Raw genomic sequence first — 23,995 nt, forward strand, 5'->3', positions numbered from 1 at the left:
CCTACCCCTTGAGTGGTCGAGGCTGTGGAAGAAGGGATACTTGGATTTGATTGCCGTTTTGCTGCAAACGAAGAAGAAATCTAGTTCGGCAGCTTACGCATGGGTCTGGCGTCTTTTTGAGAACTTCTGTTTAGCCATGGTCTCCTTTCCAGGCTTCTCTGTTGCAGATCCTCTCCTTCTTACAGGAGGGTTTGTCGAAGGGTTTGGCAGTGAATTCTTTACACGTACAGGTAGCGGCTCCTGCATGTTATCTTGGCCGGATAGGGGGTTCTACCCTAGCGCCCCATCCGAATGTGATCCGGTTCCTTAAAGGAGGGACATGTGTACGTCCAGTGTGGAACCTTAATTTGGTGCTGCAGGCCTTGTAGGAGAGGCACCTTTTGAGCCCTTGCAGAAGGCCATGCTTAAAGATCTCTCTCTTAAATCGGTGTTTTTGGTTGCACTCGCATCCACTAGGCGAGTGTTGGAACTCTAAGCTGTATCCTGCAGGGAGCTCTTTTTTTGTGTTTCTTTGAGTTAGGAGTTACGGTGCATACTGTGCCTTTCTTCCGAAGGTGGTATCAGCCTTTCTTTCTTTTTTTTTAATTTTTATTTATTATTTTAATAGTTATACAAAGAATAAACTTCTTTGAAAAGATACACCAAATACAAACAATTCGCTCTTAGGGATATAGTAAATAATCAAATATACTCTTAATTTGGTTACTACAGTCCTCAAAAATGAGATTCAAGATTAAACAAAACCATCGGAAGCTGGTATTACTAATTAGAAACAAAGGAATATCAAGCAGTGGCACTCCTAAATTACAAAACCCAAAACCAATATGGAATTAACATTGTTCCCTCCTCTTATCAAGGAATGACCTCAATTGTTCAGGATCAAAGAATACATATTTTGTATCCTTGAATATCAAAAAACATTTACAAGGAAAACGTAGCTGAAAAACTGCCCCAGCATTTAAGGATTCTTGTTTCATGAGCAGGAACTTTTTCCGCCTTTGTTGAGTCCATCGAGCTATGTCTGGGAACATAGAGACCTTGCCTCCTTTAAAATCAGGATGGATCTTTTTAAAATAAAGTCTCAATAAAGATTCCTTATCTTGCAAAAAAACAAATGATATAATTAGAGTTGCTCTAGTCTCTGTATTGTCGACAGACCGCTCTAGAAAGTTCGACAAATCCAACTTTTCAGGAGAAGTGTCTTGTTTAGAAGTAGAAAGGGAGGGTTTCATTTCCACATAATAAATTTTTTGAAGAGGGGGGATTGATTGATCTGAATAATTATATATCTCTTTAAGAAATTTAGCAAACATGTCCTTTGGAGCAACAAACTGAGACTTAGGAAAGTTTAACAGTCGTAGATTCACATTTTTTGACAAGTTTTCCAAATTTTCTATTTTCCTTTGAAGAGAAACACAGTCTCCCAACATGTGGGTCTGTTGTTGCGATATTTCCCCAATTCACGTCTCTAAGTTAGTTTGCTTTGATATTATCCCCTCCATTTGTCCTTTGATAGAGTTTATCTGTGAAGCATTATTCAAGGATAATGTTATAAAAGAGATACAGACCTTGTGGAGGGATTCCAATGCTGTCCAGATTGATTCCAGCGACACTACTGCGGGCTTTACTAGGGGTTGAATCGCTGATACGCAAGCAGAAATTTCTTCTGGCGTCGTTGTTACAGGCAATGCCTCCATAGTTTCCCCCGTAGATGTTTCTAGCGTCCGCTGGACTCCCTCAGCTAATCCCAAGTTTTCTCCAGGCTTCGCAGCAATTCCTGAGGGCGCCGCTCCTTCGAATCTTCACTTCCAGTTTGATTCGGTACAGCCCTTCCGGAAGCATGCGAAAGCGTCGGGCTTGAAGGTCCTAACGGACTGAGCGAAAGTTCGCTCTCCTGAGCGGGGCTGTTCCCTGCCTCGCTAGCGGAAACGTCCGTGATCGGAGTAGACGCCAGAAATGCAGTCGAAGTTTGCTGCCCAGGCAAGGTAGGATTCTGCTTTGGGAGAGGCGGTCCCCTTAGCATTCCTTTCCTTTTCGGCATGTTTAAGAGGAAATATCCAAAAAAAAGACAAGTTCTGGGAGCGTCTTTGCTACACGTCCTGCTCGGACGCCATCTTGAATCGGTATCAGCCTTTCATCTTAACCAGCTGTCGTTTTTGCCTTCGTTTCGCGGGTTCTAGTACCCAGAAGCGTTTGCTAGACGTATGGCGCATCCTCTCGCAATATTTGGAGGTCACAAATGCTTTTCACTGATCGGATCATCTCTGTGCTATGCGCAGGACTTCTCAAGGGTCAGGCGGCATCTAAGTCAACAATTTCGCTTTGGGTTAAGGAAACTATTTCATCAGCTTATCTTCTGACGGACTGTGTGCCGCCAGAGAGGCTTCGGGTTCATTCAACGCAAGCTCTAGCGATGTCGTGGGTGGAGTTGCATCTGGTGGCACTTGAGGAGATCTGTAGTTTTGGCTCCCCATCCGGTTTACTACTACTACTACTACTATTTAGCATTTCTATAGCGCTACAAGGTGTACGCAGCGCTGCACAAACATAGAAGAAAGACAGTCCCTGCTCAAAGACAATCTAATAGACAAAAAAAAATAAAATAAAGTAATCAAATCAATTAATGTGAACGGGAAGGAAGAGAGGAGGGTAGGTGGAGGCGAGTGGTTACAAGTGGTTACGAGTCAAAAGCAATGTTAAAGAGGTGGGCTTTCAGTCTAGATTTAAAGGTGGCCAAGGATGGGGCAAGACGTAGGGGCACAGGAAGTTTATTCCAGGCGTAGGGTGCAGCAAGACAGAAGGCGCGAAGTCTGGATTTGGCAGTAGTGGAGAAGGGAACAGATAAGAAGGATTTATCCATGGAGCGGAGTGCACGGGAAGGGGTGTAGGGAAGGACGAGTGTGGAGAGATACTGGGGAGCAGCAGAGTGAGTACATTTATAGGTTAGTAGAAGAAGTTTGAACAGGATGCGAAAACGGATAGGGAGCCAATGAAGGGTCTTGAGGAGAGGGGTAGTATGAGTAAAGCGACCCTGGCGGAAGACGAGACGGGCAGCAGAGTTCTGAACTGACTGGAGGGGGGAGAGGTGACTAAGTGGGAGGCCAGCAAGAAGCAGATTGCAGTAGTCTAAACGAGAGATGACAAGGGTGTGGATGAGGGTTTTGGTAGAGTGCTCGGAAAGAAAGGGGCGGATTTTACGGATGTTGTAAAGAAAGAAACGACAGGTCTTGGCAATCTGCTGGATATGAGCAGAGAAGGAGAGAGAAGAGTTTAGATACAGCTTTGCTACATCCCATCTGTCTCTGGATTCATCTGCTGCTGACGCTAAGGAACGAAAAATTTTATCATACCAGATAATTTTCTTTCCTTTAGTCACAGCAGGTGAATTAAGAGCTCCACCGTGAGCTGAACAGACAGTGGCGGGGGGGGGGGGGGGGGGGGGGGGGGGGGGGGGGGGGGGGGGGGGGGGGGAATGTGTGTCTTCAGAGGGACATGCTGCAATGGATGTGTTTATCTTTGTTGTTGGGGTTTAGTTTCAGGTTCGTGTTTGTTTCTATTAGGGAGTTCTGTGTGGAAGGTTCGTGTTGTCCTACAATTGTTTCCTTTGTTTTGTTATGAGAGATACTGAGGATGCCAGGGAGCATACTGTCCAATAAGACTTGACTTCAATCAGTGCTCTCTATTTCCACCTGATGGTAGATGGTCATCAAGAAAAACTGAAAATACGTCTAGGAAGTAAGCAAAGCATAAGGATCATAACAGGTAAGCTAAGTGCAGAGGAGGGGCTTCAGTGACGCATAGCAAAAGTCATTCCACAATCAAATCATACTGGAAAGCTAGAATAGCGCAATCCTTCAAATTCTATAAATTGTGCTCGTAATTTAATTGTGTAATGAGCCCATTAGTGCCAATAAGTGGGTACTATTCCATAATGAGGTGCACATAAATGTTTTAGTGCATAAGTGAAAAGGGGGTGTGGTCATAGGGGCATAGGTGGGTAAGGGCCGTTCACTAAAAATGCATGCAGTATTATAGAATATGGGAGATCTACACCTAAACTGGGCCCGAGGATTTACATCAGGTTTCAGTTGGTGTACATTGTCGTGCCCAAAATTGGGTATGGATCCTGGCACTAAGCGCTATTCTGTAAGTGGTGTCCAGCTTGGAGCACCATTTAGCAACTAGCACGTAGCACTCATTTTAGGGGGAGGGGGGGTCACCATTTACTGATTCTAGTCCGATATGTCTATACGTGTTTATCAGATATGTCATAGATGTAGACATCTATTTAGTTGATTATATGCAACCCTGTGTAAAACAAGCAAAAGAAAACTCTGTACTTATTCTTGAGTACTCCTTCTGCATGAACCTATCATCTGTTTATTAATTACTCTCTACTCAACCGGAAGAAAAAACATATAGACTACCCAAGTCCTCAAATATAAATATTCCACCAAAAAATACTTGGGAAAAATTAAACTAAATAACCATTCATACATATAATCGTTAATATAATTATTTAAATTTTAGATTGTGCTCAGTCCATATCCATTACACCCATAGCGTTCCCAGGGAAAGCATGTAGTAGTGTTTAGATGGAACCATCATAGCACATCCTATGTTCCACCTCCTCAAAATGTATGCGCACACACCTACTGTTACTTGTAATGCAACTTGCAGTTAATGATGTTTCAAATTTTTAAGACAGATCTCATTAAATCAACTATACATTAACAGTTAATTCTTATTATACCCCACAACAAATAACTGCAGTTATAATATGAATCATAATCTTAAGTAACACTCACTTATAAATCACATACAGCTTATAGTTACCACTAAATTCTACACATACCACAAATGCATACTCAAAAAACCTGAATATGTAAAAACGAAAAGCAAAAAAATAACTTCCCTGAGGAACCCAGTGTGCTCGTGCAGGTGATTTAAAATTTCATCAAAAGTTCATTCGTGCGCTTCAACACCATCTCACTTCTCCCTTTATTAATTACTCTGCCAGTCTTCTTTCTCATTGAGCTGTCAGTCTATATCTAGTGACCGACAATAGTGACATTCTTTCACAGGTCATTGAAATACTACATTTATCCTGTCCCATAGTGCCTTTCTTGTATTTTTGATTTTGCTAGTATCCTATTTTAAGCTGTTGTATTTTAAATGTCAATACATCAGTATTGTGCTTTACCTTTTGATTGGAGCTTGAAATTTTTCTTGCTCCTTTTTGTTTAGGAATCAGTTTCTCAACCCCAGCCAATTTCTGGGAGTAACCTGTTGGAACCTGCTGATAACAAATGGAAGAATGTAAGCAACAAAGCCACTTTCTTTTGATAACAATTTTTTTGTTGGTTTGGTTACATTTTGTAGTGCAGCCCCAAGCTGCTGGAGTGAGTTGCTTTTAAAGAAGCTCCCTTGTAGGATTCTCTTTGAGAAGTATCTGTGGATTTCTGTATCAAATATTCTGAAATCCATCTACAACTTTTAAGTTAAGCAGATCTTAAATTAATTCATATGTTTATCAGCCTAAGAGACTTTCTCCGAGGACAAGCAGGCTGCTTGTTCTCACATGTGGGTCGACGTCTCCGTCGGCCCAGGAATTGGCATTTTGCTAGCAAAATATAATCTAAGTTTTGCCAGAGTCTTCTGGCGCGTGTGCAGTGTGCACCACGCATGTGCAGACAACTTCCCAACCGTCACGTGAGCGTGCCGCCTCAGTTTTTTTTTGTCTGCGGCGAGGTAACAGGAATTTTCGTGTTCTCGTTTTGGCAACTTTTTTCGCTTTTTACTTCCTATTTTAGCGTAATTTCTAAAAAAAAACAAACAAAAAAAACTATCCCCGTAGTTCTCTTTTAGTTCCCCCCCCCCCCCCCCCCCCCGGTCTAAGTTTTCTTTCTTTTCGACAGGCCGCACGGTTGGGGTTTTTCCCCTTTTTGTCTTGTGCCCCTTTTTTCTTTTTCAGGAACAATCGTGCCTTTTGATTTCGCCGAAGCCGTTTTTCCTTCCATGTCATCGAAGGCATCCAGTGGCTTCAAACGTTGTACTCGGTGCAACCAAACTATCTCAGGTACCGATACCCACGCATGGTGTATCCAGTGCCTTGGGCCCGACCATAGCCCAGCCACTTGTAGTCTGTGTCTTCGTATGAAGAAACAGACCCAAGCGTCTCGAGAAGCCCAATGAGAGAAGCTTTTTGGGGCTCGGTCCAGTCCTTCGACATCGGCATCAGTACCGAGGTCGTCGGCGTCGACATCAAAAGGAGCATCGACGTCGGGAAGAGAGGTAATGGCTGCTGAGAGACCAACTCGCGCTGGGAGCAGTGAGGCGTCGAACGGATCTCCACCTGTCTCGAGGCCTCCTGTTATGCAGGCCCCCCGAGACCGACCTTCGTCGGACCCGGCCCTGAGGAGACGTGAGGATTCCACATCCTCCTCGTCGGTACCGAGGAGTCTCGATGATAGGCATTGAGCGAAGGCGAAGAAGCACCATCATCGTTCTCCTTTGACACACGGTACCGGGTGTTCTGGGGCGTCGAGAGAGTCGGCACCCGAGAAGCGTCAGCGCTGAGAGGATCGCGCCCCCTCGATACAGGAGGTGCCGATGCGTCGGTCTCCAACAGCCCAATGCCTGCTCCCGAGCCTTCTGCTACTGCCTCCTTATCTAGGAGGTAAATGGGGGGAAGAGGAGTGCTCCCTATTCCTATCCTAGGCATAGGTACACTCCTTCTCGGCAGCCTGCCCAGGCTCAGCCCCAGCGCGCTCGTTCTCGTCAACAGCATGCGTCTAAGGCCCATACTGCTCCCAAGCAAAAGCAAGGGAAGAGCTTTTGACTGGCTCCAGTTAAGCATAGCCTCAGTAAAAGTGTCCGTACCGGACGACTTACCATTGGAGGGAGGTTGATATTTTTTCACCAATGGTGGCCTCTTAAAACCTCTGACCGGTGGATTCTTCAAATAGTCTGGTTAGGATACACCCTCAATCTGAAATCCAAACATCCAAATTTCCCACCGGGAGCTCATTTTTACAGCTCCCAGCACAAGCAGGTACTTGCAGAGGATTTCTCCGCCCTTCTAAAGGCCAGTGCAGTCGAACCCGTTCCACCAGGGGAAGAATGGTTGGGATTCTAATCCAGGTATTTCCTTGTGCAAAAGAAAACAGGGGGGATATGTCTCATCTCAGACCTAAGGGCCCTGAACAAATTTCTAGTCCGAGAAAAGTTCAGGATGGTTTTCCAGGGCACCCTTCTTCCCTTGATTCAGGAAAATGATTGGCTATGCTCTCTGGACTTAAAGATGCTTATATACACATCGCGATACTCCCCGCTCACAGGAAGTATTTTCGATTTCGGCTGGGAACAGGAAGTATTTTCGATTTCGGCTGGGAACTCAGTACTGCGTGCTGCCCTTTGGTGTCTGCCTCCAGAGTGTTCACAAAGTGCCTAGCGGTAGTATCAGCGTCGCTACGCAGACTGGGAGTGCATGTGTTCCCTTATCTCGCCGATTGCCTGGTGAAGAGCACCTCAGAGGCAGGCGCTCTACAGTCCATGTGAATGACTATTCAGGTATTTGAACTACTGGGGTTCGTAATCAATTACTCCAAGTCCCATCTCACCCCAGTTCAAAAGTTGTAATTCATTGGGGCTCTGTTGAACACAAAGACAGCTCGAGCTTATCTTCCCAAGACAAGGGCAGACAACCTCCTGGTCCTGGTGTCCATGGTTCGAGCATCTCAACAGATCACGGCTCGGCAGATGTTGAGACTTCTGGGGCACCACGGCCTCCACAGTTCATGTGACTTCCATGGCATGCCTACACATGAGATCGGCTCAATGGACCCTAGCTTCCCAGTGGTATCAAGCTGCGGGGAGTCTAGAGGATATAATCCAACTGTCCACCGACTTATGGAATTCTCTGCAGTGGTGGATGATTCAATCCAATTTGACCTAGGGACGTCCATTCCAAATTCCTCAGCCACAAAAAGTGCTGATGACGGATGCATCTCTCTTGGGGTGGGGAGCCCATGTAGATGGGCTTCCCACTCAAGGAGCCTGGTCCTTTCAGGAAAAAGGTCTTCTGGTCAATCTCCTGGAATTGCAAGCAATCTGGAATGCTCTAAAGGCTTTCAGAGACCGGCTGTCCAACCAAATCATATTGATTCAGACAGACAATCAGGTTGCCATGTATTACACCAACAAGCAGGGGGCACCGGATCTCACCCTCTGTGTCAGGAAGCCGTCCAGATGTGGCTTTGGGCTTGCTGTCATGGCATGTTTCTCCAAGCCACTTATCTGGCAGGCATAAACAACAGTCTGTCCGACAGGCTGAGCAGAATAATGCAACCTCACGGCTGGTCACTGAACATGGGCGTATTCCGCAAGATCTTCCGAGCGTGGGGCACCCCCTCGGTGGATCTTTGTGCCACTCAGTTCAATCACAAGGTCTCTCAGTTCTGTTCCAGGCTTCAGGCCCACGACAGACTAGCGTCAGATGCCTTTCTCCTGCATTGGGGAACAGGCATCCTGTATGCGTATCCTCCCTTACCTCTAGTAGGGAAGACTTTGCTGAAACTGAAGCAAGACTGCGGAATGATTCTGATAGCTCCCTTCTGTCCGCATCAGATTTGGTTCCTTCTTCTTCTGGAGTTGTCCTCCGAGGAACCATGGAGATTGGAGTGTTTTGCAACCCTCATCACCCAGAACGAGGGGTCGCTTCTGTGTTCCATCCTCCAGTTTCTGGCTCTCACTGCCTGGATATTGAGAGCTTAGAATTTGCCTCCTTGGGTCTTTCAGAGGGTGTCTCCTGAGTCTTGCTTGCTTCCAGGAAAGATTCCACAAAGAGGTGTTACTCTTCTAAATGGAGGAGGTTTGTCATCTGGTATGACAGCAAGGCCCTAGATCCTCTTTCGTGTCCTACACAGACCCTAATTGAATTCCTTCTACACTTCTGAGTCTGGTCTCAAGACCAACTCCGTAAGGGTTCATCTTAGTGTGATTAGTGCTTATCACCGCCGTGTAGAGCGTAGGCCTATCTCTGGACACTCTTTAGTTGTTTTCTTCATGAGAGGTTTGCTTTTGTCAAAGCCCCCTGTCAAACCTCCTCTAGTGTCATGAGATCTCAACATCGTTCTCACCCAGCTGATGAAAGCTCCTTTTGAGCCACTGAATTCCTGCCATCTGAAGTACTTGACCTGGAAGGTCGTTTTCTTGGTGGCTATTACTTCAGCTCGTAGGGTCAGTGAGGTTCAGGCCTTGGTAGTGCATACACCTTATATCAAGTTTCATCACAACAGAGTAGTCCTCCGCACGCACCCTAAGTTCCTGGCAAAAGTGGTGTCTGATTCCATCTGAACCAGTCAATTGTCTTGCCAACATTCTTTCCCCGTCTTCATACCTGCCCTGGCGAAAGCAGTTTGCACACCTTGGACTGCAAGAGAGCATTGGCCTTTTACATCGAGTGGACAAAGCCTTTTAGACATTCTGCCCAGTTATTTGTCTCTTTTGATCCCAACAGGAGGGAAGTCGCCATCGGAAAACGCAGAATCTCCAATTGACTAGCAGATTGCATATCCTTCACTTATGCACAAGCTGGGCTGACTCTGGAGGGCCATGTCACGGCTCATAATGTTAGAGCCATGGCTGCGTCAGTGGCTCACTTAAAGTCAGCCTCTATTGAGGAGATTTGCAAGGCTGCAACGTGGTCATCAGTCCACACATTCACATCTCACTACTGCCTTCAGCAGGATACCCGATGCAACAGTCGGTTTGGGCAGTCAGTGCTGCAGAATCTGTTCGGGGTTTAGAATCCAACTCCACCCCCCAGACCCATTTTTGTTCTGTTCCAGGCTGCACTCCCAGTTAGTTGTTTATGGTTTCAGGTCAAATCTATGTTATGTCCTCGCCGTTGCGAGGCCCAGTTGACCAATGTTCATTGTTTTGAGTGAGCCTGGTTGCTAAGGGTACCCACATGTGAGAACAAGCAGCCTGCTTGTTCTCAGAGAAAGAGAAGATACTTACCTGTAGCAGGTATTCTCCGAGTACAGCAGGCTGATTGTTCTCACAAATCCGCCCACCTCTCCTTTGGAGTTGTTGTTATTTGTTTTTATGCTTTTTGATTAAACTGAGGAGGCACGCTCACGCGACGGGCAGGAAGTCGTCTGCGCATGTGCGGTGCACGCTTCACACGCGCCAGAAGACTCTGGCAAAACTTTGTTTTTATTTTGCTTGCAAAATGCCGATTCCTGGGCCGACACAGGCGTTGACCCACATGTGAGAACAATCAGCCTGCTGTCCTTGGAGAGTACCTGCTACAGGTAAGTATCTTTGCTTTGGGGCCCTTTTGTTAAACTGCATTATGCATTAACGTGTGCCTAATGCAGCAAAAATGGCCTAACACAGGATGTACTAAAGCATTCTGTGTTAGTTTTACCATCTTTGCAAGCTAAGCACACAGTATTTATTTATTTCTGTAGATGGGGCGTGCCAGGTGCAGAGAATGGGTGTGGAAATGCTATTCAGCTAATGCTCTGACATTACCGTGTCCATAACAAGGGGGAGCCTTTAGTGCCTCCTAAATAGGGGGTGGTAAGTGCTGCAGTCATTTTTTTTTTAAAGTGGACGCATGCTAATGCTAATATTTGCGCATGGCCAGCAAGAAATGTAATAGAAAATTGTGTTTTAAGTCCGCACTAGAAATGGGAATAGTATGCGGGAAAGACCCATGGAAGGGCATGCTAAGCCTATTTAATAGCACAGCTTAGTAAAAGGCCCCTTGGTTAGCAAAATGTAATGGTTCTCGGATAAACATACAAAACTCAGGATATTCAGAGCTATGGGCACAGTATGAATTTTTTAAAAACTAATTTGCATCACATGCTGTTTTCAGTATCTTCAATAAGTATATGGGTAAATTAAAGGAGTCCTCAATAGATTTTTACTTCTTGGCCTAAGGATACTGTCTGGAGTAGGCACACATTCTACTCCCCATTTCAAATCACCATCATCGGTGCTTAAAAGACTTGGCAAATAAGTTGAAGCAGGTGAGCACCAGGTTTTGGAAAGAGGCTTTGTGTACTGTTGTATGACTGGTAGGGGCTGAATGAGGTCTAAAGGTCCCATGCTTCAAAATAGCTGTTTATGGGACGTTATCCACTCTGCTGTATTGAGGCAGAATCTTTGATTTTGTTTGAGCTGGATTGGATAGTTGCACACGTAGTCAGTTATGGTGAGCTTTGAAAGTAAAAGAATTCAGCATCCCATTTTCACCAAGTTCTTTACGGGTATTAGGTGGCCCAGGGTCTGCATTGTTTCAATTTCTGCTGCTACTGCTGAATCTGTCATTTTGACTGATGATTACTACCACCTTGATCCTCCACAGATTTGTTGTTAAATTACTAAGAAGTGGGAGACTAGCTGTCCCAACTAACTTCAAGTAATAGGACCTACATTTTCAACTTCAGTCTAACACATTTCAACTGAAGATGACACTTTAAAAAAAGGGACTTATTTTTCTAAATTTTTGTTTACCACTAGAGGATAAGAATCTCAGTAATAGCTGCCATAAAACAAATAGTTATAGGTTTTTTATGCTTGGTTATTCTGTGTGGGCTGTACCCGAATACCAGCACTGAATATCTGGGTATAAAGTGGCCACTGGCAACATTCAGAACAGTAACCAGATAAATTTGGACAGCCTTTTTGCATATCTTTTCTGGAATTGTAGTGCACATTCAGTTTACAGCCTCATCATCTTTTCCAGTGGTTAAAATTGGTGCACTACAATAGATTTAGTTTTATGAATTGACTGATGACCCAAATCTGAAGTTGATAGAAAATTTTTTTTTTCTCAGTTAGAATTGTTTCTAGTCTGTATGTCATTCTTGAATGCCATAGCCATTGACTTGGTAGTGGGGTCAAGAAGGTCTAGGAAGCTGTCAGGTGATGACCAGGAAGACCTGGTCCTTGTTCTGGACTCCTTAACACAGACCTCATATTTAATTGCGCACAGAGTGATATGGACTCTCTAATGTGGCAAAATTTGCCAGTGGGACCTAGAATTGTTAGTTCTATAATATTCAAAAAGGGACATATGCTGTGGGTCTCTGTAGGAGTGCTGGCAACAAATGTGGAAGAGGTCAAGCCAGTCTTTTAGTTAAAAGAGGATTTTAGACTATAAATTTGGAAGTCCAAGAGCCTATCCTTGACACTCTCTGCTCCTCAATGAAACTCTTTGATCTATCACTGTAGCATTGCAAGTTATTTTGCTAAATTGGAAGGATAGTAATCATATAGACTGTAATGCCTGGTGAAATCAGGTTTGTAACATGTAAGTATGAATATGTTGCTGTTGAACAAGGCGTGGGAGGGATTATGGATGTAAGCACTGGGCTTTGTATTCATACTATAGATAGCTGCCAGTGTTGTTGTTTAAAAAATAATAAAAGAAAGGAGAACCTTCTTGCTGTCCTTTGTCTAGATAGTTATCCAGTTAGCAGTCTGAATATCACTGGTAACCGGGTAACTCTCAGCTCCATTTTAGCTCAGCTCTTGGACCTCCCTGGCATTATCTGTCAACACAATCGATTGTAATACTGCTGAAAATCCATGACTGGTCCTGGTGAGTGGCACTTATCTCACCATATGATTAGACAGCCATTTCTTTTGTTTTTTTTTCCAATTTTGCATCTTTATTTGATAAATACATTTTAGTAGTTAGATTTTTTTTTTAAAGGATTGTCGCCTTTGAATTTGGAACTGTTTCGAAGCTTTAAAATGTATAGTATTGTGATATATTTTTTGAAGAAGAAATTGTCTGAAGGGCTAAAATATGTTAGTTACTTTGTATTGTTTTTCATGTTGGAGTCTTGTGCTGTGCCTCCCCCCCCCCCCCCCCCCCCCCCCCCAACCTGTTCAGATCTGGTTTTCAAAGTACTTTAAAATATGCCAGTTAGCCTAGTTCCTAGGCTAAAAGCATGCAGACATTGCATAATAGTTATGACTGGCTTGAACTTAGAGCTGTTTAGTAATCCTGAAGAGCAAACTTGAGAGGCACTGTGGTATAGTTGGAGGGGAACTTGTGAGAACACCTCCATGGTTTGCTTTTATTTTAGAGTTGAAGAAAGAGATACACAAACATAATATGTACCAGTAAGTTTGCTCCTGCTTGCTTCCAGTTTTGTTTTTAATTCACAACTACCCAGGAATTATTTCCATGGTTTGGAACCTCCCCCTCACCCCCCACCCTCACTGCTTCAAAACATACCTAGTTCTGATCCTTACAGTGACAGTAGTGGGTTGGGGGGACAATGCAGGAGGGTTTCTTTTAGGATCCTGAAATCATGATCCTTGAATGTGGCTACTAGTGTCATCTTATAGTAATGACCCCCCCCTTTTCAAATGAATGGGGCTTCTTCGGTTATCGTAGCACCTGCTGCTCCAGGAAGCAGAAGTCCCAAAGCAGGTTTTGAACTGAGGGATCCTTGGTATAGCATTGCACAGCATTTACCACTTGAGCCATTGGGCCAAACCCATATATTCTAATGATTCTACTGTTACAATATTCTGCCTCTTCCACCCCTAACTTTCAGCATTCATTAGAAAAGTGTTTCTCCGAGGACAAGCAGGCTGCTTACTGATGGGTGACGTCAACGGTACCCCCTCCAATCGGAATCTTCACTAGCAAAGACGTTTGCTAGTCCTTGCGCGCCGATGCACACCGCGCATGCGCGGTCGTCTTCCCGCCCGAACCGGCTCGTGTTCGTCAGTCTTCTTTTGTCCGCGCTCGGGATGGTCATGTTTTTGCCGCCGTTTCGTGCCCCTCAGAGGACCCTCGCGCGTCTTTCGTGTTTTCACAAAAAAAAAAAGAGAGAGAGAACCTTTTTCCCGTATTTCTAGCTTTTTCCCAGCGTAAGTTTTCTTTCGCTTTCGGCAGCGGCCTTGTTGGCCGCCAGTACGGGTTTTTCCCCCTTTTTGTCTCGGTGCTCGTGTCATCATCGCGAATTTTGATTTCACCGGCGTGATTTTTCCACCCATGACATTGAAGCCTTCCAGCGGCTTCAAGAAGTGCACCCAGTGCGTTCGGGTAATCTCGCTCACTGATAGGCACGCCTCGTATCTTCAGTGTCTGGGAGCTGGGCACCGCCCGCAGGCCTGTAGTCTTTGTGCTCTTTTGCCAAAGAGGACTCGGGTAGCGAGATTGGCCCAGTGGAACGTTCTGTTCTCCGGCGCTTCGATGGCATTGAAAGATTCGTCGGGTGCATCGGCGTCAGCAGCACCGAAGACTTCGGAGACAGCATCGGCATCGACTGCATCGAGGCATCCTCCTCCTGCATCGTTGGTACCGAGGCTTCGGAAGAGTGCGTCGGCGTCGGTGGTACTGGGACCCCATCTGGTGCTGATGTCGTCGGACGGTGGTGCTTCGTCTGGAGTGCAGGTGAGAGCTGTCCATTCCCCTGCTGATGGCTGTGAGCCTTCGGATAGGTCTCCTCCTGCCCTGAGGGCTCCTGCGGTACAGCCCCCCCGGGATCGACCATCTTCGGCCCCGGCCCCGAGGAAGCGACGTCTGGATTCAATGTCCCCCTCATCAGTACCGGGGAGTTCCGGTGACATGCTTCGCTCGAAGAAGTTGAAGAAGCATCGTCACCGGTCACCTTCCCGACTGGGTACCGGGAGCTCTGGGTCGCCGAGGGAGTCGGCACCCAGCAGGCATCGGCACCGGGAGGACCGCTCACCCTCCATCCAGGAGGTGTCGGTGCGCTCTACCTCGGAAAGTCCGGTACCGCCTCCATGCCTGGAACAGACTCTGACCTCGACGCCTGCACCGGCTTCCCAGTCTTTCTCTACAGCCGCTCTGCACGAGAGTCTCCGGGCCGTTCTTCCTGGAATTCTGGAAGACCTGTTGCGCCCTTCTCCGGTACCGGGGGTGCTTGCGCCACTGGTGCCGTCGAGTGAGGCGACAGCTGGCCCTTTGCCCGGGGTGAGGTCCTCGGTACCGGTGCCGCTTGTGGTACCGGTTTCGGCTGCCTCCCAGGTGGACTCGCCGACAACGTCGGGGGAGGGAGCTTCGCCGCTGCCGGCCAGGGAGTCCACCTCTCGACGCTCCCACCGTGGCCGTGGTTCCACGGAGTCGAGATGGACACGGCTTCAGACACAGGTCCGTGAACTTGTGTCTGATACCGATGAGGAGGCCTCTTGGGAGGCAGAGGAAGACATCAGATATTTCTCTGACGAGGAGTCTGATGGCCTTCCTTCTGACCCCATTCCCTCCCCTGAGAGACAGCTTTCTCCTCCCGAGAGTCTGTCTTTCTCGGCCTTTGTCCGGGAGATGTCTACGGCCATCCCCTTCCCGGTGGTTGTGGAGGATGAGCCGAGGGCTGAAATGTTTGAGCTCTTGGACTATCCTTCTCCACCTAAGGAAGCGTCCACAGTACCCATGCATCATGTCCTGAAAAAGACATTGCTGGCGAACTGGACCAAGCCACTAACTAATCCCCACATTCCCAAAAAGATAGAATCCCAATATCGGATCCATGGGGACCCAGAGCTGATGCGCACTCAGTTGCCTCACGACTCTGGTGTGGTGGATCTGGCCCTGAAGAAGGCTAAGAGTTCTAGGGAGCATGCTTCGGCGCCCCCGGGCAAAGACCCCAGAACCTTAGAGTCCTTTGGGAGGAAGGCCTACCATTCTTCCATGGTCGTGGCCAAGATTCAGTCTTACCAGCTCTACACGAGCATCCATATGCGGAACAATGTGCGGAAGCTGGCGGACTTGGTGGACCAGCTCCCTTCTGAGCAAGCCAAGCCGTTTCAGGAGGTGGTCAGGCAGCTGAAGGCATGTAGAAAATTCCTGGCCAGAGGGGTATTTGATACCTTTGATGTTGCATCCAGGGCCGCTGCTCAAGGTGTAGTGATGCGCAGACTCTCATGGCTGCGTGCCTCCGACCTGGAGAATAGGATCCAGCAGCGAATTGCGGACTCCCCTTGCCGTGCAGATAACATTATTGGAGAAAAAGTCGAACAGGTGGTAGAACAGCTCCACCAGCGGGATAACGCTTTCGACAAATTCTCCCGCCGGCAGCCTTCAGCATCTACCTCATCAGGTAGGCGTTTTTATGGGGGAAGGAGGACTGTTCCCTACTCTTCTGGTAAGCGTAGGTACAATCCTCCATCTCAACAGCCTGCGGCCCAGGCTAAGCCCCAGCGTGCTCGCTCTCGTCAGCAGCGTGCGCCTCAGCAAGGCCCCACAGCTCCCCAGCAAAAGCAGGAGGCGAGCTTTTGACTGGCTCCAGCAGAGCATAGCCGAGATCAGAGTGTCCGTGCCGGACGACCTGCCGGTCGGGGGGAGGTTGAAAGTTTTTCACCAAAGGTGGCCTCTTATAACCTCCGACCGTTGGGTTCTTCAAATAGTCCGGCAAGGATACGCCCTCAATTTGGCCTCCATGCTTCCAAATTGCCCACCGGGAGCTCAGTCTTTCAGCTTCCAGCACAAGCAGGTACTTGCAGAGGAACTCTCCGCCCTTCTCAGCGCTAATGCGGTCGAGCCCGTGCCACCCGGGCAAGAAGGGCTGGGATTCTATTCCAGGTATTTCCTTGTGGAAAAGAAAACAGGGGGGATGCGTCCCATCCTAGACCTAAGGCTGGTGAAGAACACATCAAAGGCAGGAGCTACTACTACTATTTAGCATTTCTATAGCGCTACAAGGCGTACGCAGCGCTGCACAAACATAGAAGAAAGACAGTCCCTGCTCAAAGAGCTTACAATCTAATAGACAAAAAATAAATAAAGTAATCAAATCAATTAATGTGAACGGGAAGGAAGAGAGGAGGGTAGGTGGAGGCGAGTGGTTACAAGTGGTTACGAGTCAAAAGCAATGTTAAAGAGGTGGGCTTTCAGTCTAGATTTAAAGGTGGCCAAGGATGGGGCAAGAAGTAGGGGCTCAGGAAGTTTATTCCAGGTGTAGGGTGCAGCGAGACAGAAGGCGCGAAGTCTGGAGTTGGCAGTAGTGGAGAAGGGAACAGATAAGAAGGATTTATCCATGGAGCGGAGTGCACGGGAAGGGGTGTAGGGAAGGACGAGTGTGGAGAGATACTGGAGAGCAGCAGAGTGAGTACATTTATAGGTTAGTAGAAGAAGTTTGAACAGGATGCGAAAACGGATAGGGAGCCAGTGAAGGGTCTTGAGGAGAGGGTTAGTATGAGTAAAGCGACCCTGGCGGAAGATGAGACGGGCAGCAGAGTTTTGAACCGACTGGAGAGGGGAGAGGTGACTATGTGGGAGGCCAGCAAGAAGCAGATTGCAGTAGTCTAAACGAGAGGTGACAAGGGTGTGGATGAGGGTTTTGGTAGAGTGCTCGGAAAGAAAGGGGCGGATTTTACGAATTTTGTAAAGAAAGAAACGACAGGTCTTGGCAATCTGCTGGATATGAGCAGAGAAGGAGAGAGAAGAGTCAAAGATGATCCCAAGGTTTCGAGCTGAGGAGACAGGGAGAATGAGAGAGCCATCAACAGAAATAGAAAACGGGGGGAGCGGGGAGGTGGGTTTGGGGGGGGGGGAAATGAGAAGCTCGGTTTTGGGCATATTTAATTTCAGGAACTCTACAGTCCATGCAGATGACTATTCGACTCCTGGAGCTACTGGGGTTTGTGATAAATTATCCAAAGTCCCATCTTCTCCCAGTACAGAGACTCGAATTCATAGGAGCTCTGCTGGATTCTCGGACGGCTCGTGCCTATCTCCCAGAGACAAGAGCCAACAATTTGTTTCCCGGGTGCGAGCGTCCCAGCAGATCACAGCTCGGCAGATGTTGAGATTGCTCGGACACATGGCCTCCACAGTTCATGTGACTCCCATGGCTCGTCTTCGCATGCGATCTGCTCAATGGATCCTAGCTTCCCAGTGGTTTCAGGCTGCTGGGGATCTAGAGGACGTGATCCACCTGTCCACGAGTTTTCTCGAATCCCTGCATTGGTGGACGATTTGGTCCAATTTGACTCTGGGACGCCCTTTCCAAATTCCTTAGCTGCAAAAAGTGCTGACTACGGATGCGTCTCCTGGGGTGGGGAGCTCATGTCGATGGGCTTCACACCCAGGGAAGCTGGTCCCTCCAGGAACAAGGTCTACAGATCAATCTCCTGGAGTTACGAGCGGTCTGGAACGCTCTGAAGGCTTTCAGAGATCGGCTGTCCCACCAAATTATCCAAATTCAGACAGACAACCAGGTTGCCATGTATTACATCAACAAGCAGGGGGGCACCGGATCTGGCTCCCTGTGTCAGGAAGCCGTTAGCATGTGGCTGTGGGCTCGCCGTTACGGCATGTTTCTCCAAGCCACATATCTGGCAGGTGTAAACAACAGTCTGGCCGACAGGTTGAGCAGGATTATGCAACCTGACGAGTGGTCGCTCAACTCCAGAGTAGTGCGCCGGATCTTCCAAGTGTGGGGCACCCCCTTGGTAGATCTCTTCGCATCTCGAGCCAACCACAAGGTCCCTCAGTTCTGTTCCAGACTTCAGGCCCACGGCCGACTGGCATCGGATGCCTTCCTCCTGGATTGGGGGGAAGGCCTGCTGTTTGCTTATCCTCCCATACCTCTGGTGGGGAAGACTTTGTTGAAACTCAAGCAAGACCGAGGCACCATGATTCTGATTGCTCCTTTTTGGCCATGTCAGATCTGGTTCCCTCTTCTTCTGGAGTTGTCCTCCGAAGAACCGTGGAGATTGGAGTGTTTTCCGACCCTCATCACCCAGAACGAAGGGGCGCTTCTGCATCCCAACCTCCAGTCACTGGCTCTCACGGCCTGGATGTTGAGAGCGTAGACTTTGCCTCTTTGGGTCTGTCGGAGGGTGTCTCCCGTGTCTTGCTTGCTTCCAGGAAAGATTCCACTAAGAGGAGTTACTTCTTTTTATGGAGGAGGTTTGCCGTCTGGTGTGACAGCAAGGCCTTAAATCCTCGCTCTTGTCCTACACAGACCCTGCTTGACTACCTTCTGCACTTGTCTGAGTCTGGTCTCAAGACCAACTCTGTAAGGGTTCACCTTAGCGCAATCAGTGCATACCATTACCGTGTGGAAGGTAAGCCGATCTCGGGACAGCCTTTAGTTGTTCGTTTTATGAGAGGTTTGCTTCTGTCAAAGCCCCCCATCAAACCTCCTACAGTGTCATGGGATCTCAATGTCGTTCTCACCCAGCTGATGAAACCTCCTTTTGAGCCACTGAATTCATGCCATCTGAAGTACTTGACCTGGAAGGTCATTTTCTTGGTGGCAGTAACTTCAGCTCTTAGAGTCAGTGAGCTTCAAGCCCTAGTAGCTCATGCTCCTTATGCCAAATTTCATCATAACAGAGTAGTCCTCTGCACTCACCCTAAGTTCTTGCCAAAGGTAGTGTCGGAGTTCCATCTGAACCAGTCAATTGTCTTGCCAACATTTTTTCCCCGTCCTCATTCCTGCCCTGCTGAACGTCAGCTGCACAAATTGGACTGCAAAAGAGCATTGGCCTTCTATCTGGAGCGGACACAGCTCAACAGACAGTCCGCCCAAATGTTTGTTTCTTTTGATCCCAACAGGAGGGGAGTGGCTGTGGGAAAACGCACCATATCCAATTGGCTAGCAGATTACATTTCCTTCACTTACGCCCAGGCTGGGCTGGCTCTTGACGGTCATGTCACGGCTCACAATGTTAGAGCCATGGCAGCGTCAGTGGCCCACTTGAAGTCAGCCACTATTGAAGAGATTTACAAGGCTGCGACGTGGTCATCTGTCCACACATTCACATCTCATTACTGCCTGCAACAGGATACCCGACGCGACAGTTGGTTCGGGCAGTCGGTGCTTCAGAATCTGTTTGGGGTTTGAATCCAACTCCACCCCTCTAGGCCCATTTTTTTGTTCTGTTCCAGGCTACACTCTCAGTTAGTTGAATAAGATGTTAGGTCAATCTCAGTTATGTCCTCGCCGTTGCGAGGCCCAATTGACCATGTTTGTTGTTTTGAGTGAGCCTGGGGGCTAGGGATACCCCATCAGTGAGAACAAGCAGCCTGCTTGTCCTCGGAGAAAGCGAATGCTACATACCTGTAGAAGGTATTCTCCGAGGACAGCAGGCTGATTGTTCTCACAAACCCACCCGCCTCCCCTTTGGGGTTGTGTCTTCTCTTGTCTATGTTTTGCTACATACGGAACTGACAAACACAAGCCAGTTCGGGCGGGAAGAAGACCGCGCATGAGCGGTGCGCATGGGCGCGCGAGGACTAGCAAACGTCTTTGCTAGTGAAGATTCCAATTGGAGGGGGTGCCGTGGACGTCACCCATCAGTGAGAACAATCATCCTGCTGTCCTCGGAGAATACCTTCTACAGGTATGTAGCATTCACTTTCTAAAGCTATACAATTTTTAAATGCCCCTTTTACAATAATTTAACATTGTAAATTCACATGCCACAACATTTTACTAAAAGTGTTACTTCATGAAACAAATAAGAATAGGATTTTTCTGGTATTTTGATACTGAAAAAACAAAACTTTTTGGATGGTGGTTGTAAGTAGCATGTGCATGTATTAAAAGCAGTCTGATATGAAAGACCTGGTTTAGCCTAATAATTCTCTTTTTGTTCATATTAGCTCTAAACATTTTACTGCTTTTTGTTTAATGTTTTGCTCCTTAAGGCGACACTCGTCCAATCTCCACTTCCAAATACTGTCCACACATCTACTTTAGCTGCTGGCCAACAGGGACAGCAAGCAGTGACGGATGTTATCCAGCAGCTTCTGGAACTCTCAGAGCCTGTGATGACTGAGAACCACCAATCTTCTCACACAGGACAACAACTTAGCATCGCAGTAGAAATCAACCGAGACATTTTACAGGTGGGAAAGGTGTACAGCATTCAAAAAACATTTTATGGCATTTCTTTCAAATAAGCACTTATATTTCCAAACTGATCTTGGCCTAAATCAGGTTAGGCATTTTAATGTGGTGTACTTCTGCTTTGACATTCCTTTTATAGAATATGTGACTTTACGGTGGATCAGCAAAGTCCTTGGCACACACCTAGCCAGTCTGGATTTCAGGATACCCACAATGAATATGCATGAGATAGATTTACATTCCCTACCTTCATTGCATTCAGCTCTACCTCATTTCAGGATTGTAGGTATCCCGAAAACCTGACCAGCTAGGTGTGTCCCGTGGACTTAGTTAAGAACCTGTGACCTAAAATAAATAGATGAAAGCAGAAAATGCATGGAGCTGTGAACATGAATTTGTGACTCAAATTGGGTTGCTGAAGGTCCCTGTAAAGTCTTGTGAAGAGATTATTTTCAATAAAGACCATTTTATCTTTGGAGCACTATCCAATGTGATTGTTTGTCCATCTCCACTGTTTGTTTTTCTTCTGGACCTTTTTGTGGAGATTATTTCTTCTCTTTTTTTGGCTATTACTTTGTGATGGATGCCTTGGTGGCTAAACTGTATGTGAAATCAAGAGCAAATTGTAACTCTTTAGGTGAAGGGAATCATGGAAAATAATGCCACTCGACAATCATCACGGGAATTTTTTTTTAAAGTGCGAGAGATATTTACTTGATGTCTGTTAACTTGTTATACTAGAAGCACTGGGGGCAATATTAATTAGCATACGGATGCCTTTATGTAGATTTTAAAGAGACATCCTTATATATCTGAGCCTCTGAATCTTATGTCTCAATTCAGAAATATATTTAGATCTGCTACAATTGTAGCCATAGTGTACAGATAAAGTTAGCCAGATAGTAACTGCATATTGACATTATCTGGCGAACTGTAGACCCTGTTTTTGGACTACCCATGGCCTATTCTCACTTTATTCAAGAAGTTTTGGCCGGTCCTCAATTTCTCTGGCCTAAACATATGCGTTTAGAGGTGACAGAACTTCAAAATAAGGGACATAGGGGGTCTTTTACAAAGGAGCAGTAGCGTTTTTAGCGCAAGCTAAATGCTAGAGACGTCCATAGGAATACATGGGTGTTTCTAGCATTTAGCACACACTTATTTTTAGCATGCACTAAAAACGCTAGCACACCTTTGTAAAAGACCCAATCATTAGGGTAACCTCTGTAACTACTCAGGTAATTCCCTTTGAATGTTACTGTCTCTTTTTTTTATTAGTGAATTCACACTTGACCAATTTATGCATTTAAATGAAGACTCCATCTAGTCATTTAGGATTCTATTTCTTAAACGATGTCAGTAAAGTTAGACTTTTTAACATCTAGAAAGTCAGGTGGAATGCATGGCAAAATAATGAACTGCATTTCATGCAAATGAATCCCTTCCTTCTCTCTCCCCTGCCTACCCTACCTTTCAGACCCCCTGAGCTCCACAGATTCGTTTACTCTTACCAGCTCTCAGTTCAGTTTACCCTCTCTGTAAGACAATCTGTTCCCTTGATTTGATCCCATCCAATTGTTTGCTGCACCCTAGCCACAGCCTTGCTCCTCTCACATGCTCCACGATACTAAATAGTTTCTTCTCCAGCTCCATACCCGCCCAATGGAAATCCAGCTTTTATTTATCCAGTCCTGAAGAAACTCTCCCTACTGGTTTCAAATTATCGGTCTGTCTCCAATCTTCCTTGTCTTGCTAAACTACTGGAGAAATTTGTCGCCTTGCAACTCTCTCAGCAAGCAGAGGCCTCTAACATACTGCACCCCTCTCAGGCTGGCTTTCGCAAAGGCTGTTCCATAGACAGTGATCACCTCTCTCTTTTGCCTTCAACCATGGTAATGCACTCCTCCTGGTGGTCCTGGATCTTTCAGAAGCCTTTAACCTGGTTAGTCACTCCCTTCTACTATCCAGAATTCCTCTATTTGTATTAGTGGGATTGCTTTTAGCTGTTTTTCTCCCTTCCTTATGGATAGGTCATATAGCATCACTTTACCACTCTCCACCTCTGGCTGCGTCCTTGTGGTTTACCCCAGGGTTCAGTACTTTCTGTGCTACTCTTTAATATTTTTCTCAGTCCACTTGCTTCCTTGATTCAGGAATACATAGTTAGATGTTATATCAATACAGATGATATTCTCTTGATTTCCACCCCAAACCCCTAGGAGTCCAGATCTGACTGTCCTCCAGTCCTTCTTGGACAAGGTTGATTGCTTGCTTTCTACTAACCATCTCATCCTCAACCAGCAGAAGACAGTGACCCTCTGGGTCACATGATGCTAGTCATATCTATCTGTTACTCCTTTGCTTTGTGGCACGTCTATCCAGCTGGTTGACACTTTCAAATATTTGGGAGTCTGCTTTGACTCTTTCCTCTCTTTCCATGGCCAGATTTCTTCTGTTAGTACATACGTGTTGCCATACTGGGTCCATCAAGCCCAGCATCCTGTTTTCAACAGTGGCCAATCTAGATTACAAGTATCTGGCAAGATCCAGTACATTTTATGCTGTCTATCCTAGAAATACTATTTCCTGAGGCAATATTCTACTAGGACACTTTTTAATAGCAATACACAAGCTAGTAGAAAAACAAAGGAGTGCGCCTTATATTAAGGGAACATCTCAACCAGTCGCCAGGGATATTGTTCACCATTCACTATTATCGGTGTCCCTCTATTTTGTAACTGTTCTCATCATCGACGTTTCCAACCTTCCATTTAATTTTTTATTTTTTTTTATAATGCTTTTTTTGATAATTTTTCTTCTTACTCTTAATATTGGAGCATGGAGGTATATCTGTGCTATCTTCCAGCGCTTAACATACGGATACAGTGAACTTCCATGTGGAATAAATCGGGTTCAGCTAATGTTAATGTTGAGATAGCTGAACCCGATTTATTCCACACGGAAGTTCACTGTATCCGTATGTTAAGCGTTGGAAGATAGCACAGATATACCTCCATGCTCCAATATTAAGAGTAAGAAGAAAAATTATCAAAAAAATAATAAATTAAATGGGAGGAAGGTTGGAAACGTCGATGATGAGAACGGTTGCAAAATAGAGGGACACCGATAGT

General features: G+C 46.4%; 1 protein-coding gene across 1 annotated transcript in view; it reads left to right on the forward strand.

Moving 5' to 3' along the window:
- The window catches only part of ZNF236 (zinc finger protein 236), a 502,799-nt gene that overhangs the window by 212,676 nt on the left and 266,128 nt on the right, over nt 1-23,995 (forward strand). The window contains exons 8-9 of the mRNA XM_030211824.1: nt 5,248-5,319; nt 20,663-20,863. Coding sequence (XP_030067684.1) covers nt 5,248-5,319; nt 20,663-20,863 — 273 coding nt within the window. The remainder of the gene's footprint in view (nt 1-5,247; nt 5,320-20,662; nt 20,864-23,995) is intronic.

Source organism: Microcaecilia unicolor, chromosome 1, assembly GCF_901765095.1.
Source record: "Microcaecilia unicolor chromosome 1, aMicUni1.1, whole genome shotgun sequence".
Taxonomy (NCBI): Eukaryota; Metazoa; Chordata; class Amphibia; order Gymnophiona; family Siphonopidae; genus Microcaecilia; species Microcaecilia unicolor.